Here is an 18,092-nt window from a genome sequence, read left to right on the forward strand (position 1 = left end):
GCACTAAAAAAAAACAGACTAATATCCCCACAGAGGGATATTTTCTTCCTTAGCAGATTTTCCCACTTTATACTCACCCCAACATCATCACAAGCATTAATGAATTGAGGAAAATATGCTCGATAACCAGCGTGCTGAGACACAGGGAGCCATGTCATAAAGCCTTAGATGTTATTAAAAAAAAATAATTAATTCATGCCCTTCTTCAGGGCAGACAGAACTATCCCCAGGAGATTACATCGTCTTCTCACAATAAGGATGTGAGTGCTCTTACATACCTAGGTTTAGACACAAACCACTCACAGTTTCTGCAATAAAGACAGATTTAGCTATTGAATTTTCTGTTTTGTAATAGGATGAGGCAGTAAATCAATTGCTAAATCACAGCACGTCGCAGGTTGAGAATATATCATTGTAGCCTAACTGGAACTTAGATAGGACAAAAGCATTACGGCAATTAATAATAAAGCTGATAATTCTTTTCCCAAAGTAGCAAAAAAGATGAAGGATGTGGGCAATAAAGAGCCTTACTATCGAAATGGATTCCTCAACTATTAATGCAATCTGCATATATCCCTTTATCACCCGTAAACATCTCATGCTTAATTATTTGTAATCAAATTGTTGTCAGATTGCAGATCCGACATCAAGTCGTGGATGAGGTGGAACTTATACAAAAGTCCAATACCCTTACACCCCCCACCCACCCCCCCCGATTCCATCCCATCCCCGGCTGAATCAGACAGTGCACAGACTCAGTGTCCTGTTCAACCCCGAGCTGAGCTTCAAACACAGCGGATAGAAATTGATATGCGTTGCGCCCGATTTCTGGGCCCAAAATCAGGGTTGGGGGGGCCCAATTTTAGGTGGCAGTCTCTCGCACCTGATCATCCCAGGAGACTTCCGAGAGCCTGAGGCGCCCAGCTAAAACAGGCGTTAGGTCCCTTGATTTTGCAATTCACGGGCCTGGTTCAAGACAAATTGGGCAAAAACTGAAGGATGCTCCCCTCAGTTTGTCCGGGTTTACGACGGCCCAACCAGTGGTCCTTATAGGGGCCACAGCAAGCTCTCGAAGAAAAGGGTAAGTTTTTCCTTATATACTTACCTAAAATGCGGAGTGAAGACGAGCACAGTGCTACTTTGGGCTGCAGTCGGCCTGCGCTTGCCCCACCCACCGCCTCCCATTTGCCTTCCCGCTGTTTCTGGTCGTAGCTGATCGGCTTCCGCAGCTCGCTAGTTTAATGCAGATGTGGTCCGAATTTGGCGTGGGCCTCACACTGGCACAGACTTCAATGCAAATAACGGGGGTGATTTTAACCTAACCCGTCCGTTGGCAAACTTGCGAGATCGGGTGCAACGCTGGTTTTACTCCCTGTCTGATTTTGCTCTCCGTTGAAGTCAATGGACAGTAATATTGGATGGACTGTAAACTGGTGTCCCACCCGATCTTGTGGGTTTCCCGCCTGGCGAGTTAAGTTAAAATTACCCCCAATAATCGGGAGAGATGAAAAACGGGCTGCCGATTCGCTATCACCCGTTTTACACTATCTCGCAAAATCAAAATCTAAACCCTTGTCTTTTCAACCAATCTTAGTTCTTCCACTACGACTTGTTGTCCACCATCCCCTGTGGGAAGCATCGTGGGACATTTATTACATTAAAGATGTTATATAAATGCAAATTACTGTTGTATTTCAATACTTCCATTGAGATTGAAATCCCCATCTTGCCTTTAGTATTCTTGCTGAGAGGCACAAGTAACTGCTTACCTTCACCTTGAGATGAGGGGACTATAGGCACCTCCTGACCTGTTGGAGTTTGTGGAGAACTGTGTGAGCTTGTTTCCTTTGAGCTGCCGCTGGAGGCTGCATTAACCGACGCAGCAGCAGATGTAAAATAGATATCTGACTGGAATGAGAAAGGGAAGAAAAAAAAAAAAAATCGACAGGTTAGTCGTCTCCCAAGAGCAAGGCTGACTTTGTATTTTGAGGGGACTGGATGTTGCAATGGGTTAGAATTTCACCAGTGGGAATGGATTTGAATCTACCCCAGAACGATGGGATCAAACTCACCACTGTAAGGATACTATTTTGAGCATTCTTGCCCCAACAGTTCCTACTGGATGCTGCCTGGTATACACTGTCAATAATGCAGCACACACTGGCAATCCCCCCTATCAAACAGACCATGTGTGTAAAGTGGAACTATTCACACTTGTGCAATAGGGGTATTCTTCGGAGATTGTTCTTAAGCCGTATTGTTGGGTCATAGTGCAATGTTAGCTCTGTGTTTGTGTCATGTTTCGTGTACTTCATGATGGGCACGGAATTTGGAAAAGTATGTTAGGGGATACTTAAAAAAGAAATTAGGAGATCAAGGAGGGGCCATGAAATAACACTGGCGAGCAAAATAAAGGAAAATCCTAAGATGTTTTATAAGTATATTAAGGGTAAGAGGATGACTAGGGAAAAAATAGGGCCCATTAGGGACAAAAATGGCAATCTGTGTGTGGAGCCGGCAGATGTAGGAGGGGTTCTAAATGAATTTTTTGCATCTGTTTTCACTATGGAGAAGGACGATGTAGACATAGAAATACGGCAGGGGGACTGTGATATACTCGAACATATTAACATCGAGCGGGAGGAGGTATTGGCGGTTTTAGCAGGCCTAAAAATGGATAAATCCCCAGGCCCGGACGAAATGTATCCCAGGCTACTGTGTGAGGCAAAGGAGGAGATTGCGGGGGCTCTGACACATATATTCAGAACCTCTCTGGCCACAGGGTATGTGCCAGAGGACTGGAGAACCGCTAATGTAATACCATTATTCAAGAAGGGGAGTAGGGAAAAACCGGGGAACTACAGGCCAGTGAGCCTAACATCAGTGGTAGGAAAATTATTGGAAAAAATTCTGAAGGACAAAATTAGTCTCCACTTGGAGAAGCAAGGATTAATCAGGGATAGTCAACATGGCTTTGTCAAGGGAAGATCATGTCTGACTAATTTGATTGAATTTTTTGAGGGGGTGACTAGGCGTGTGGATGAGGGTAACGCAGTGGATGTGGTATACATGGATTTCAGTAAGGCCTTCGATAAAGTCCCCCACAGGAGACTGGTCAAGAAGGTACGAGCCCATGGAATCCAGGGTGCCTTGGCACTTTGGATACAAAACTGGCTTAGTGGCAGAAGGCAGAGGGTGATGGTCGAAGGTTGTTTTTGTGACTGGAAGCCTGTGGCCAGTGGGGTACCACAGGGATTGGTGCTGGGTCCCTTGCTGTTTGTGGTCTACATTAATGACTTGGATATGAATGTAAAAGGTATGATCAGTAAGTTCGCTGATGATACAAAAATTGGTAGGGTGGTAAATAGCGAGGAGGATAGCCTCAGTCTGCAGGACGATATAGATGGGTTGGTCAGATGGGCGGAACAGTGGCAAATGGAATTTAACCCGGAAAAGTGCGAGGTGATGCACTTTGGAGGGACTAACAAGGCAAGGGAATACACAATGAATGGGAGGACCCTAGGCAAGACAGAGGGTCAGAGGGATCTTGGTGTGCAAGTTCACAGATCCCTGAAGGCAGCGGAACAGGTAGATAAGGTGGTAAAGAAGGCATATGGGATACTTGCCTTTATTAGCCGAGGCATAGAATATAAGAGCAAGGAGGTTATGATGGAGCTGTATAAAACACTGGTTAGGCCACAGCTGGAGTACTGTGTGCAGTTCTGGTCGCCACACTACAGGAAGGATGTGATCGCTTTGGAGAGGGTGCAGAGGAGATTCACCAGGATGTTACCAGGGCTGGAGCGCTTCAGCTATGAAGAGAGACTGGGAAGATTGGGTTTGTTTTCCTTGGAGCAGAGGAGGCTGAGGGGGGACATGATTGAGGTGTACAAAATTATGAGGGGCACAGATAGGATGGATACTAAGGAGCTTTTTCCCTTCGTTGAGGGTACTATAACAAGGGGACATAGATTCAAGGTAAAAGGCGGGAGGTTTAGAGGGGATTTGAGAAAGAACTTTTTCACCCAGAGGGTGGTTGGAGTCTGGAACTCACTGCCTGAAAGGGTTGTGGAGGCAGGAACCCTCACAACATTCAAGAAGCATTTGGATGAGCACTTGAAATGCCATAGCATACAAGGCTACGGACCAAATGCTGGAATATGGGATTAGAGTAGACAGGGCTGATGGCCGGCGCGGACACGATAGGCCGAAGGGCCTCTATCCGTGCTGTATAACTCTATGACTCTATGATTTCCCATCACCGACTCCTCAACAAAAGACTCAGTCCCTGCCCACACAATAACAGCATTCTCCAACAAACCATGTCATAGTGTTTAACAATACGCGCACATACTTGGCTCTTGTATTTTTGAATGCATTTGTATCAATCTGAAACGACATCTATCGTTTAAATAAATATCCCTCCTTTTACTAGTGTCTACTTCAAATGTCATCAGACCATGACAAAAATGTTACTGTTTCCCAGTTGATCCATTCCTCGATGAGCCACTCACTGTTTCAGTGCCATAAGGCCCGAGATGACACACAGGTGGCAGTCTCCTGTGCCCGATCCGGAGAACATCACTCGGCAGAATACAACAGTGTACATATATAATCTGCACCGGAGTCTCATACCTGTGATGCTGTGAGCTGAAGTTCAGGCATTACAGCTGTGTGAACGAGGTTTCCATTCACTACCAGTCGAATCTCAATAGAATCAGTAGTGAAGGCCAAGATATAAGGAAACACACAGACTGCATAAAAAGAAAACGCAACAAAAAAAAGTCAACATCTTAACGTTTACAGAGTTTTCTAATACATTCCAGCACACTCTTACTGCCGACATGGGAGTATGCAAGAGAAGTTTATGTTGCTAACCATCTCGGTATTGGTTTTGATATGAAACCTACAGCAGAAAAGGATTTACTTTCTCTCCAACCCAACTCTGAGCAGTGAATTTGGTGAGCTTATGCCTGTTACTTGCAAGTTGGATTTAGACTGGTGTCAATCCATCTCTGACTGTCACTAAAATTTAGAAACAGGAGGCCTGAGGTCCTGTCCAGACTTGACTGATATTGTCTTAGGGCCTTCCCATTGTGGGTGAGTTTCCGAGTCATCAGAGGGACTGAGGCAAAATGTCCTGAGGAGAGTTCCTCCTTGCAATGTTTAACCATAGTCCTCGAGAGGTTGACCAAGAACCAAAACTGAGAGTGTGCACTGCCCTTCCACTGGACATCTCCACACACAACTTCACTGCGGGTCTTATTTAGGATAGGGTGGATCAGAGGGACACACTTAATGGGAGAAAACAGGAGGGAAACAAAACTGAAGTAATTACAAAATGACGTATTTAATGGATTGTCCAGAAAAATTAATTCCAATCTTTTAATCAAAATGCAAATTTTCTCCGCAAGTCCACAGTTAAAAATAATATCTTGTTTTGGGAGGGGGAAGAGGACATTTTGAATGACCCTGCAGTTCCAGAGCTTAGTTAGTTCAGCATCTCTCAGAGGCTCCACACCCCACTTCTTGCACATGTTGCTATTGTGCCTCCAAATATCTTGATTTAGTTTCATATAAACATGACGCTGAGCTAACCATGCTGCCATTTTGAGTCTTGCTCCATTTTGGATTTACAGTATATTCTACACTCCAACTGCAAGCAGCAAATCAACTACCAAAACAGTTACAGTTATCAAGTGGCACCGAGATGAAATGGGAAAGGAAATGCTCCTAATCATGGGTTACCCGATACCCACCATAAAAGAGTTTTACCTCAAAATTAAATTCCCTTAATTTCTTTTGTGCATCAATAGTTAACGACACATAGTAAAAAGCCATATTATAGTCTTTAGAAAATCCACAGTGACTACTTTAACTGAGGAATAAAGCAATTCAGCTAAACTGATTATCATGCTTGTATGTTTTCAGACTCAAATTTCTGCGCTGCAATTGAAAAATGTGAAGCACCTTATTATCAATATGTATCTCATGTCATCCTGTAATAAGCAGACTCTCATACCTATAGCATTAGGAACCTGATTCCAACTGAAGTGGAAGTCAGAAGCTGATGGCTGGATCAATGGAGAACCACCATTAAAGGGACAAACCTTTTTGTAGTAGCACATATCTGTAATACAACAGAATGATACTGTATCACTTTAATGTTAACATGAATTAAGTGAATGAACAGAGACAGGAGGAGGGATTTGTTCGGGGAGTGCCCTAATTTAGGGTCTATGACTTTGTGAAACAAATATAAAATAAAACCAACTCTAATCATCAATGAACATTAGGGAATCCCTGTATTCCTCCCTTTGAGAGTTCTAGGTTAGAGAAGGTTATATCTTGGGGATATACTGCCTCCCTAACCAGGAAATTTTAGCTTTCTAAATTTCAAAAAAATGCCTCCTTTTAGATGCTTAGCACATTATAATATGCCTTACAACCCTCCGAGATCGCTGCGCTCCTCCAATTCTGGCCTCTTGCGTATCCCCGATTTTCATCGCTCCACCATTGGCGGCCATGCCTTCAGCTGCCTAGGCCCGGAGTTTTGGATTTCCCTCCATAAACCTCTCCGCCTCTCTCTTCTCCTTAAAATCTACCTCTCCTAATATCTCCTTATGTGGCTCAGTGTCAAATTGGGTTTGATTACGTTCCTGTGCAGTTCCCTGAGGTGGTTTACTACGTAAAAGGCACTATATAAATGCAAGTTGTTGTTGTTGTACATTTCAAATTGTACATTAAAGCAAGCAGATTGCAGAGTGGCTCAATGATTAGGCATTACATTGTCAGTCTATAATGGCTCGCTAAATGATACTGATCTTAGAGCACGCCAGTTTTAGAGACAAGTGTCAGACTTACAATGGGCTGTCTAGTTGTTGGCACTCACGTTGGCAGTGGGTCATGTTCAGCGTACTCAGACTCAGATAAGGCAATCTGATATAACAGATGGGGGCTAATATCCTGGGTTGCTTGGATGATCACATTTCCAGTCTGTTAGACGCTTCCGGGTTCTGCTGACTTCAAGCAATTCTCAAAATATTTCTGGAATTCATTCGGGGATCAGACCTCCTTTTTGGATAAATATAATCTCTAAAGAGCCTTTTATGTCAGTCTTCTTTTAACTTGGGAGCCCAGAATCCGATTTCAAAGACCAATATAAATGTGACTTCATGACTGTGGAACATTAAATGGCTTTTAGTTACTGTCTTACTAAATCAAGGATAATTCGTAATCTGGTGATACCAACTGCCACCAATACAACAACGTCTGCGAAGTTTATTTAAAACCTACTCAATGAAACTCTATCATAAAAGGCCACAATGAAATTCCCTTCATACTACATAGTGACAAGTTTCAAATGTCTCAACGTAGTTATAATTTTGCGGACTGATTTTTGTATGTACGAGCTCGGCTCACAGATTGGGCCATGACACGATAGGATACGTTTTACGATACAGCGCTCTCACCACAGAGCTTGTGCGGCGGGAGCACATACCGGGAATTCAGCACGGAGATCAATGAACATGACTGCAACCCGCACAATTTTTCATTCATCGAACAAGGGACAGAAAATTGTCCCAGCTGAGAATCGGGCAAGCAGGCGTCGGTGCCTGAATTCCTGATATTAACACCCGTCACACAAAGCTCTGCTCCAGGAGCTCCGAGTCATAACATTTACCCTACGGTGTTACAGCCCTAAATCTTACAATTTAACCCCAGGCCCCTAATTCTCCGACCCACAAAAGAACCCTCGCCAAGTTCTCCCTTACTGTAAATTGCTGTCCCTGATACAGCCAAACCCCACTTTCTGTTTAAAACTCTGGCCGGCCGGATGCGTTTGTATCTCGTGTTTTTTTTAAAACGTCCTGTGTTCACAATCCAAGGGTGGCCCTATGCCCAGACCACGTCTGCTGAGTACCTGGGACGAGGGACTACCCAACGCAATGGGCGTGACACGCTTACTGATTACCGTCTTCGGGGAAACACCTGCAAGGACTAGCTTATTAGCGTTTTAACCTCCTTTTGTCTCAGTGCTACCTTGTTTAAACGTGCATGGATACACTTTGCTTTAAAACACAATTCCTAAATGGAATGTATCTCCCAACACTTTTCTCTGGAAAATGGTCAAGAAAATCCCAAAACGTGACAGCCCTGTTTTACCATGAAGCGCAGTACTGTCTACATCCAAACAACCCGCTCAGTACATCAGCCAAGTGTGTCTTTTCCATGCAGCAATCCGACACTTAAGATTTCCACCAGACCACCTTAGGATTAGAACCTGGTCTCAAGGAGGAGATAAAGACTAAATGATTTTTTTCTTTTAAGCCGTCTTTCTTGGAAGGGAGCACCTCGGAATAAGATTTCTTGTTTGCACATTGTGTAACAAAATCTCTTTAGAAGCATTTATCATTTCATAATTGATAGCGCACAGAGGAAATCTTCCCCTTTATATTTGAAATTACTCCCTCCCCCCCACCCTCCCTCTACTCTCCCCAAAGAATTGACATTCTATTTTAAGCAAAGCACCACCAATTTTTTTTGTTCCCATTCTTTTCTTGCCGTGTTTCCATGTATATCCCTGAACAGGGTGATGTTTAAGTAGGTACTGGAAAAAATACCAGGAGGAGAAAATATGCAACGAACAGGAAAAGTTTGATCACTATGGATTATCTAGAGGGAAATACCGGAGTTATCAGCCCCAGTTCAAGAGAAAGGGGACTGATTCAATGCTTGTTATCTGGTTACCCATGTTAGTTTGTGGCCATGACTGGCACTAGCTTATTGACTCCCTATTATCCATGAACCACCTAATGTCTTTTTACACTCAGCTTCTTTCAGATGTACACAGTGAAATGTTATGCAGCTTTGAAGACTTTTAGACTGGTAGCTTCACCATTATCTTCAGTCCTGGGCCAGTTGCCAAAAAGAAAGTCATCAAGTGGGCAGAGATAGGTTTTCTCTTTACTGCTCTAAATGGGAAACCCCACCTCGCATACGCTAACCAATGTCTCATAATGGCACAGACTTCAGATCTAGACTGATATACAACTCGGGCAGACTGGCTGCCTGACATTGCTGAAATCAATCACGGGCTGCCTAGTAAATTATTGCAACTTAGAATCACACAGTGCAGTAAGGTTTTGTACTAGGCAAATGCTGCTCTACAATTCTTCCCCAGTAAAGCAAGTGACAAAACATCAGTGGCATTTAAAACACGATAATATTAGGAAGATTAGCAAAGTGAACTTGTTTTTGGCGAGTACCAATAGAATGTTGTAGGATCGTCGAGTACAATAGAACTGAGGGCCGTTAGCACTAAAGTAAAAGTGGAGTGTTCTACAAAGCTGTTGCTCATAACACTATCAGAGTTTAAATATAGCCGTATGCCAAAATGACTCTGTGCTGAAACCTATAATAAACATATACTTTACTGTTCGCCATTGTCTAATGACAGGAGAGCTGTGCAGGCAAATATCCTGCGGCTAGCATTACAAAGATACGATGTACGAGCACAGAGCTTAGCGAATAAGTAAGAATAACTTAGGGACTCCCAAAATAAAACCAACATCAAATTTTAAACTACAATTTGTTTCACCATCGTGGCATATTACCAAACAGAAACAGGTTAAAAATCTGAAGGAAATTGGATGATGCTTGTTTTGTCAAGAGTTTTTAAAAAACCCTCCAAATAGTTTAATGTGTAAAAGTGTGTAAGCTATATTTGTTAAATAGGTTTGCAATTTCTGTCACTCTTATTAAAATAAATGTCACTCCTAATATTTCCCCAAAGTTGACAGCTGCAGTTATGGATATAGAATATTCCAGAAGTATAAAAATACATTTCAGCATAAAATGATATAAAAATGTACATTAAAAAGCATCTTTTTATGTCCTGTATACTTGCACTGTGTTTATATTACATCAGAAAGAGTTGTGTGAAAGCCTTGTACATGCAACAAGAACTTGCCTTTTTTAAATAAGTAAATGTTCCAAGGCACTTTAAAAAGGCAAAAAACCAGATGCCAAGCATTTTTTTGTAGAATCAGAGCAGGTGATGAGAAACAAGTCAGATAGGTGGAGATTTGGAGGAGGCTTTTGGAAATGGGGAGAACGGTAGCAAGAATAAGAGGGGGGAGGGGGCGTTAAGGAGAAAATTATAGAATTAAGGGACAGAATGGCTGATGGTTTTGCCATCAAAGGGGGAGCAGGCTACACACAAGACCAGAGTCAGGAGAGTGGAGAGGAGGTGTTGGCACATGAGGATGGAGGAGTTTGCAAAAGTAGGGAGAGGTGAAGGCACTTATAATTCCAGAGAAATTGCATTACTTCGTGTTTTGCCCTTTAAAGGTTTTAACATTCCACAGCCTGGAGAGCAGACAGGTGCTCTGCGCCAAGCCGCTGCAACCAACTTTTACAAGGTGCTCTGGCCAGTTCGTGGTGCGGTGTGCTGGAACACCAACACACTACATCACAGGGGCCTCCCTTAAATTAGGATAGTAAATAAAATCCTGGCCTGGAGCACAGTGTCCACACTACAGGGGCATTAACAGGCAAGTCGATGATTGTTAAGTAACCGGCTGAAGTGTTTTCCTCTGCGATTGAGGAACAGAAACAGACGCAGCAGAGGTTTTTTTAAATACTGTCTGAATGCTACGACACCATCTCAACCAATCTTATGGAAGGCCAGATTGGACAATGCTCTGGAATATACATACAATCTAGAACCACTGCATAGAAAGCACCTTCTTTGCTCCCCAGTACGTACCAGAAAAGTCTAAACCTTTACAGCCATTAGATAAGATGCAAGCAAACACATGAAACGTTTGAACTTACAGTTATAACAGAGTAATAGTCCTGCTTCACCATCTTCATACACATCAATAGCTGCAACAAAATTAACCTGCAATGATAATGGGTATGGGTAGTGCAGTGTTGACAAGAAGTGTGGAAAGTCTTAACTTTTAAAATAGGGTCTTCAATATGGAAGGGTAAATTCAGCATATCAAAGGCTACTCTTTTACATTTCAGCTGTGTCTTGTTACCAACGCAACTGAAAGTTACACTGACGATGGAGATAAGCACGATGACCGACCTCCCGAGTGTCACTGACCAGCAGTGACAATCAATCATATTTGGTACTGCTGAGCTTTATCACTGTTAAATGGACGCAGGTCCATGTGTTTATATAAGTTTACAAAGTGTCACTCTTGCTGATCAGAAATGTCGCTCCTAATAATTCCTTAACAATGCTTTGCAGCTGTAGATATAGAATATTACAAAAGTATAAAAGTATATACATATTCAGTCATGTACGAGTCATTAGAATGTCTGCACTTCTCAATCTATGTAAAATAACCAATTATCTGGTAGAATAAAAGATATTCAAAGGTAGCAAAATAATCTCTGCTGTATTTCAAGCTCTAATACATGTGTCAGGATGTTCTAAACTATTGCAGAGAGACTCCCAGATACGTGTGTGTCTGCAGCCCCACTTAGATTTAATATTGTTGATATACTCTAATCCTGCTGCTCATACTGGTGTTGGATCAATAGGGATCAATAGGGATCAATAAGACAAACAGCAGGAAAACACAAGTGCGGCAGCGGATGCAACCAGTAACCAGAAGCAGTACCAAGATTCCGACATGGCAGTCATGGTAAAAACATAATAGTGCTGGGCGTGTATCTCCCCTTCTCTGGAGAGAGGAGTGAGCTGGCCCATGGTGGAGGGGAAATAGCAATGCATCACCTAATTTTTCTGCTGGTATTGCTGCTATCGTCGGGAAGGACAAAACCAGTTAGAAGCTCAGCCATGGAGGTCAAAATCACTTCCCTGTCCACCTCTCAACTATTACACTGCAATGGAGTCCTGTCATCAGCAAATCTGGACAGTGACGCGGCCCTGTATATTTTTCTTAGTGAAGAAAACGCACGTTTTCCCAAACACAATAAATCAATGGTTCCACTGGTCTCTTAGGTCGACAGACTGGTGTAAAGAGCCACCACAGTGCATGAGATCTGCTGGGCAGGTGTTCTCTATACAGACATGCACATTTATAAATGCATTTTCTTTTTCCTGCTATGAAGGAAAATAATAAGATCAAATGGCAGTGTGTTCACCAGCAGCAAACCCCCGCACCAGCCAGGCCCAGCTCTTTGCTTCCTTCCGAAAATATTATTGAACAATAGTGAGGACTAAAGTGTGCAAACTTTCACGACCACAGAGACCTCTTCTTCAAGAGGGAAGAAGGGCATCAAGGAAGGGCATTCTTGCAGTTTAAATATCCTACAACATCCAGCTGAAAAACTCTGTTGCCATGGTTACACTTATTGATTGGATAGCCAGGAGTCAGAACTTTTGATAATGACTTTGTCATCACTGTGTGAGAAACAGGAAATTGAAGCTATTTGACTCGATACATTTTGAAGGCATGTCTATGGGATGTGCATGTCTAAATGCCAAGATTACAATACTGGGAACAATTACTGGAGTGGTAAGGGTGTAAAGCATGATAAATCACACAATTAACAGGAGGAAGCGGATGGGATAAAAGAACGAAGAATTAGTGAGAACGCAGGAGGCGATTCACACTCGGGTTGATGAATGGACGGAGGCTGCTCAAATCTCTGCGGAACCATTTGAATGAAGGCTTCAATGTTTATGTCTGTGTTCCATTTATCTAAGCAAATCTAGCGATTACACGTAGAATTAGAGACACCCAGCGAATGCGTTAAAAGCAGCAATTCCACCGAGGACGTTCGTTGCCATGAGGACAAAATGAGTGCGTCATCATCATCTGCACCGTGAAATGATCCCACTACCATTAACTCTCCCTCCAGATGTTTTTAAGTTTCATATAAAGCACAGTTAGGTGTTGTCGAGTGATTTGCCCTTTTCCCAGTATTGCTAGGGGCAGCTTTGCACTTTGATTAGTGAAAAACAGACGGTTTTTACGACAAACATATATTTATTGAGTCACTTGGACAAAGCTAGATCTATTTTAGGTGTTTCTAATATTTTCAGCTGGCAGTACTGTAATAATGAACTTTGTGAGAAAATTACATAGAAATAAGGATAGAGCAGCAGCTGATGCAATTGACCTGAAGGATAACAACATCCTGTAACTAGTCAAACAGCATGTTTCTCACACATTATCAGTGAAACACACAGTACATAACTTCATAATCAAAAGTTGCAACTTCCAAGTAACTATCGATTGTAACCATGGAGACAGAAGGGCTGATTTTAAACTATCGGCTGTGATGGCAGTAGCAGATCAGACACCCATTATACACCCATCTGATTTTCCTTTCCTTTGACTTCAATGGGTGTGAGGGGTGAGACGAAAACGGACAACCAATCTTCCCATTTTCCACGACCACCAAAAGTTAAGATCAGCCTTCGAATGTTTGAAGCCCCACCTCCTGCAAATCCACAAATAAAAACAGAAAATGCTGGAAATATACAGGGTGTGCATCAGGGTCTGTAAAGAGAAAAGACAGGTTGGGGAAACATGGCTGATCCAGAGGGTTAGACACTGGCCTTTCATCAGCTCTGGGACCTGGCTTCAATTCCAGTCCAGATTGAGGGGATGAAAGAATTCTCTCTCCGCTGTCCCATGTGAGATGAGTTCAGACAGTTTCAATCCAATGTTAATGGGCTTGGGCCTACAGCACAAATCAGTCCCTAATTTCCGACTAATTGGCAGTGTCACTCAGACAGGCCTAAAGAAATGGAAATGGACAAAAATGTCACACTGGTCCGACAGAGGATGTTCCTGTGAGGTTGGGGGCTGAGGCACATTGCTGGGGAAGTGTTGGAGGAAGCTGTTCTGCATCTAGCTGTGCTTTACCGGATCTGGGAGTGCACTGTGTGCTGGTAATGGAATGTGATCCATTCCCTCTGCATTATGATCCGACCCTGAAAAGCACAAAAAACTGTGAAGAATTTATTTTTGTTTTAAAAGGAATGATCAACAATTTGGGAGTAGACTATTCATCAGCTTGAAGGGTCTACACCGGAAATATTAACTTGTCTTTTCTTCCTTTCATTTGCCGACTGATCTTCTGCAGACTTCAAGCATTTTCTGTTTATTTATTACAAAATATTTAAATTTCAACCATTTTCCTCTTGCCATAGAACAAATCCCTGTCATTCTTGTGCACTTTAACTTGCATATTGAGTCAATCAAAGGCACCCAGAGATTTTAGTCTACCCTGATTCTTGGGGATTCATTTGGCTTCAAGCCAGCCAAAACATATTAAACTTATGGGAGACTTCAGCAATAGCCCTCAGAAGCCAAGAAAGGTGTTGTCTTTTTAAGTTTGAAAAGTTATCACTATTAAATGTAATATTACAAAAATACACAAAAAAGTGTGTAACGCTTCAGATTTTCATCCTTGAACAATGACCCTGCTAATCGTCTCTGTACCTTTTCAAATTTACAGCATGTGCTGCTAAAGGCTGTACATTCATACTGTCTTTTCATTTAGCAACAAATTGCTTGCATAATCTCTGTTCACATTTTTATGTTAGGATGGACATATTTACATAAACCCGAATCATTTTCGGACCAATGAAGCAGCTTTGAGCCACTTTAAGTAAAGATGGCCAAGGACGCAGTTTGTTTTGGCCAGATGTTTATCTCGAGCTCTGTACTCACCTTACTTGCATCAACGTGGTGCAACCTGTACGATTCTCCCGTGCTCTCGTTCACTAAATCAAACTGATGGCGGTACGCAACACAGATCAGGTTGTCATTTTCTCCAGTTGGTCCGTCTACAAGGGTCATTACAACGGGTGGGTCGGACAAGCAAATTTCCTGTGAACAGACAATGAGAGTGAAGTGACTACATACGAGAAAAAGAAAGAAAAAAATAAAGAACTCCATTTACAGAGAGTCTTTCGCATTCTTTCTCAAAGTGTTTCACAACCAATGAATTACTTTTTGGGCGTAATCACTGTTGTTTTTAAATGTGGCAGCCAATTTGTGCACAGCAAAGTTCCACAAACAGCAATGAGATAAAAACTGAATGAATTTGTTTCTGATGGCTTTTGATCAGGACATCAGGAGAGCTCCCTTGTTCTTCTTTGAATAATGCCATGGCATCTTTTACTTCCACCTTAACAGGCAGGTGGGGTCTTAATTTAACATCCCACGCAAAAGACAGCACCTCTGACAATGCAGCACTCCTTTAGTACTGCACTAAAGGTCAGTCTAGATTATGTGCTCCAGTCCTGGAGTGCGGCTTGAACGCACAATCTTCTGACTCAGAAGTGAGACTATCACTGGCTAAGCCTAGCTGACAGTGTATTAGGGTTATATAAGAACACAAAAAATCAATAGGAATATATTTGCTTATAACCAAAAGGTGCCCCAATCATGATCTTTGCTAGGTGAGCTATTTTTATTTTAATCTTCTAAGTAAATGCAACTTTAACATTTTAGGGAACAACCAGCCCTTTTCACTTAAGAATATTGGGTCTTTGCAGTTTCAAATTACTTCACCCAATTAATGGTCAATCACAAATAAATTGATGCCACAAAGTAACGAGAAAGAAATACATGCCCCGAATTTCCTCAGAGTGAGGAGTGCAACATTTGCAATGATCTGCGCAGATGTTTGCATCAGAGTTTCATGAGTTCACTCATTTGCATATCCATTGGAGGAGTCATTGACGTAAATCCTGAGTAAAACGGGTGTAATGTGCTGGGGTCTTCGGAAATTTGAATGCAGCCTTTAAAAAGCCAGCTCTTTTCTGGAGATTGCAGGCCGGGAGAGCAGTACATAGGGAAGACAGCAACTGGCTCAATATGTTGACTGCCAGCTAGCATGGTTGGGTGTCTCATGAGTGTAATTGTGCCACTTTTCCAGAATATCTACCAAAGGCACAGTTGGCAAAAGCAGCCAGAGAAGGGACAAGGGCATGGCACAGAAGCATTTGGCTACGGACCAAATGCTGGAATATGGGATTAGAGTAGACAGGGCTGATGGCCGGCGCGGACACGATGGGCCGAAGGGCCTCTATCCGTGCTGTATAACTCTATGACTCTATGACTCATTAAAGTCGAGCTCACAATGTCAACAAGTCGGACTTGCAAACCCTCCTCAATGAACTAGAGCAGAGGAGTCACAAAGTGCTGGGTCTCCATGAGAGGGAGCCTCCAAAAATGTGTCATGCGGCAGGAGGTAGCACTGAGTTCCAACTCTCTCACACCCAGGACTGCAGACCACTGTCACAAGAAGTTAAATGATCTGACCAGGAGCAGGCAAGGTAACACATTGGCCACTCTCCTTTTCTTCCTTGGGCACCAGCACACTCCACCCTCTAAAAGGGTGCCTAAAGTGGGGGGCACTAGCTGGGGGTCTTACAACCTTCTGCCACATGCTCCTCCACCACAACCCCCTCAATTTCATCCCCTGCATCACATGTCTTTTCCTTTCCACACACCAACTCAGATACTGGGGTGATTATACTTGTGGCGTCATCAGCAGCAGACAGACCTCATCCAACTGGCAGGGCTAAATTTCCAGCCTATTCATAGTTAATGGGCAATGTGCAATGTTGGGGCTTTTCTAGATCCCTCAGCTGTCTGAATCATGGATTGAGCATGAAACCCCATTTGTTCCAAATGGTGCCCTCAAGACCTTTACCTTCAATTGGAAACTCAGTTAACATGCCCTTCTGGTCCTCCAGCTGCTCTAACAGGTCCAGTCTGTACAGGGTCCAGTGAGTCAACTGATGGTCAGGGCTAGGATGTCTGAGGACAAATGAGGGGGGGGTTAAAGAGAATTACCAGAGTGACTCTCTGTCGCTCTCTCACCACCAACCCCCCATGTAGAAGACAGCTGATCCTATCAGACGTCTACTGTGCCTTCTGACACAATGTGGCAACTAGATTATAACAGCAACCTCAAAAATTGTCAATCACTTGTGAAGAACTACCTCAGAAACAGGGCTATCAAAAACCCCTAATTTGGAAACACTTTTCTCAGTTAGAGCTCCTTCACAGCAAAAGGACACAGTTGAGGACAGACTGGACATTGTACTACCAACTTCAGTCCTCGCGGTGATGCTGCACTACCCATAGGAGGGCCCTGTTCATCCCTGATACTGCAAGTGAAGCAACGCTCCAGTAATCAGTTCAACTTTAACCAACTCTGAAACCTATGCAGGGGTGAAATCCCTGCAGTTACCAAACCCTACCCTGATGTACTGGAATTCCTCTACAGGCGAGTCTGCAGATGTAAGCGTTTGGAGGCTTGGAAAGCTGTCCGATCTGTTGAGGTTTTTCTTCGTAATGAGCAGTAGCTTGTTCCGAATGGCCACAACAATCCGCAGCTCGCTGCTGAGATGTGCGTTGATGGCGTACAAATGGCAGCCTTTTAAAGCAAAACAAAAGAAATAAAAAGTGACAGGTTTGTGGTGTGTCAAGATACAAATGCATTAGCACTCCACCGTGAAGGCTGTGTGGCCCCTTGACCACTTATCCCATCATGTCAATACCTGCTTTCAAACATTCTGGTCTTTTCAATGTTTTAAAATGACTCAAATGGAAAATCCCATCTTTTTTGACTTCTTCGAAAGGCATGGGTTTTCAAACTTAGAGAAAGGTGGGGGATTTCCTGCAAATATTGGCACACTCCCAGAGGCCACCTGCAAATATTGATACAATCCCAGAGGCCTCCTGCAAATATTGGTACAATCTCGGAGACCCCCCCTCCCCCCACAAATACTGGCACACTCCCGGAGACCCCCCCACCGCAAATACTGGCACACTCCCGGAGACCCCCCCCCCGCAAATATTGGTACAATCTCAGAGATCCCCCTGCAAATATTGGTACAATCCAAAGGACTCCCTACAACTACTGGTTTAAAAAAGATTACAGATTTATAAGGTAATTTATCAACTTGCAAACAATGCTATGAGGGGCCCAAGAGTGCACCTGGAAAAATCAGTGTTTAGGCAATTTTCTCCAAAGTGGCACTTTTATACTGGTCACCTCCAATGCTGGGGTGGCTCTGTATGGTGATCCTTATGTTCAATTAATACTCCACACAGAATGGCACTTCCACAACCATT

At 43.0% G+C, this 18,092-nt stretch overlaps 1 protein-coding gene and 1 pseudogene across 1 annotated transcript in view; both read right to left on the reverse strand.

The window, feature by feature from the left end:
- garnl3 (GTPase activating Rap/RanGAP domain like 3) overlaps positions 1 to 18,092 on the reverse strand; it is a 281,725-nt gene that overhangs the window by 24,737 nt on the left and 238,896 nt on the right. Inside the window, exons 21-26 of the mRNA XM_067969493.1 lie at positions 17,216 to 17,391; positions 14,670 to 14,828; positions 10,840 to 10,906; positions 6,023 to 6,130; positions 4,636 to 4,754; positions 1,770 to 1,908 (exon numbers count right to left, since the gene is read on the reverse strand). Coding sequence (XP_067825594.1) covers positions 1,770 to 1,908; positions 4,636 to 4,754; positions 6,023 to 6,130; positions 10,840 to 10,906; positions 14,670 to 14,828; positions 17,216 to 17,391 — 768 coding nt within the window. The remainder of the gene's footprint in view (positions 1 to 1,769; positions 1,909 to 4,635; positions 4,755 to 6,022; positions 6,131 to 10,839; positions 10,907 to 14,669; positions 14,829 to 17,215; positions 17,392 to 18,092) is intronic.
- Positions 14,377 to 14,476, reverse strand: LOC137300754 (U6 spliceosomal RNA; annotated as a pseudogene).

This window comes from Heptranchias perlo, chromosome 31 (assembly GCF_035084215.1).
Source record: "Heptranchias perlo isolate sHepPer1 chromosome 31, sHepPer1.hap1, whole genome shotgun sequence".
In the NCBI taxonomy this organism is placed as follows: Eukaryota; Metazoa; Chordata; class Chondrichthyes; order Hexanchiformes; family Hexanchidae; genus Heptranchias; species Heptranchias perlo.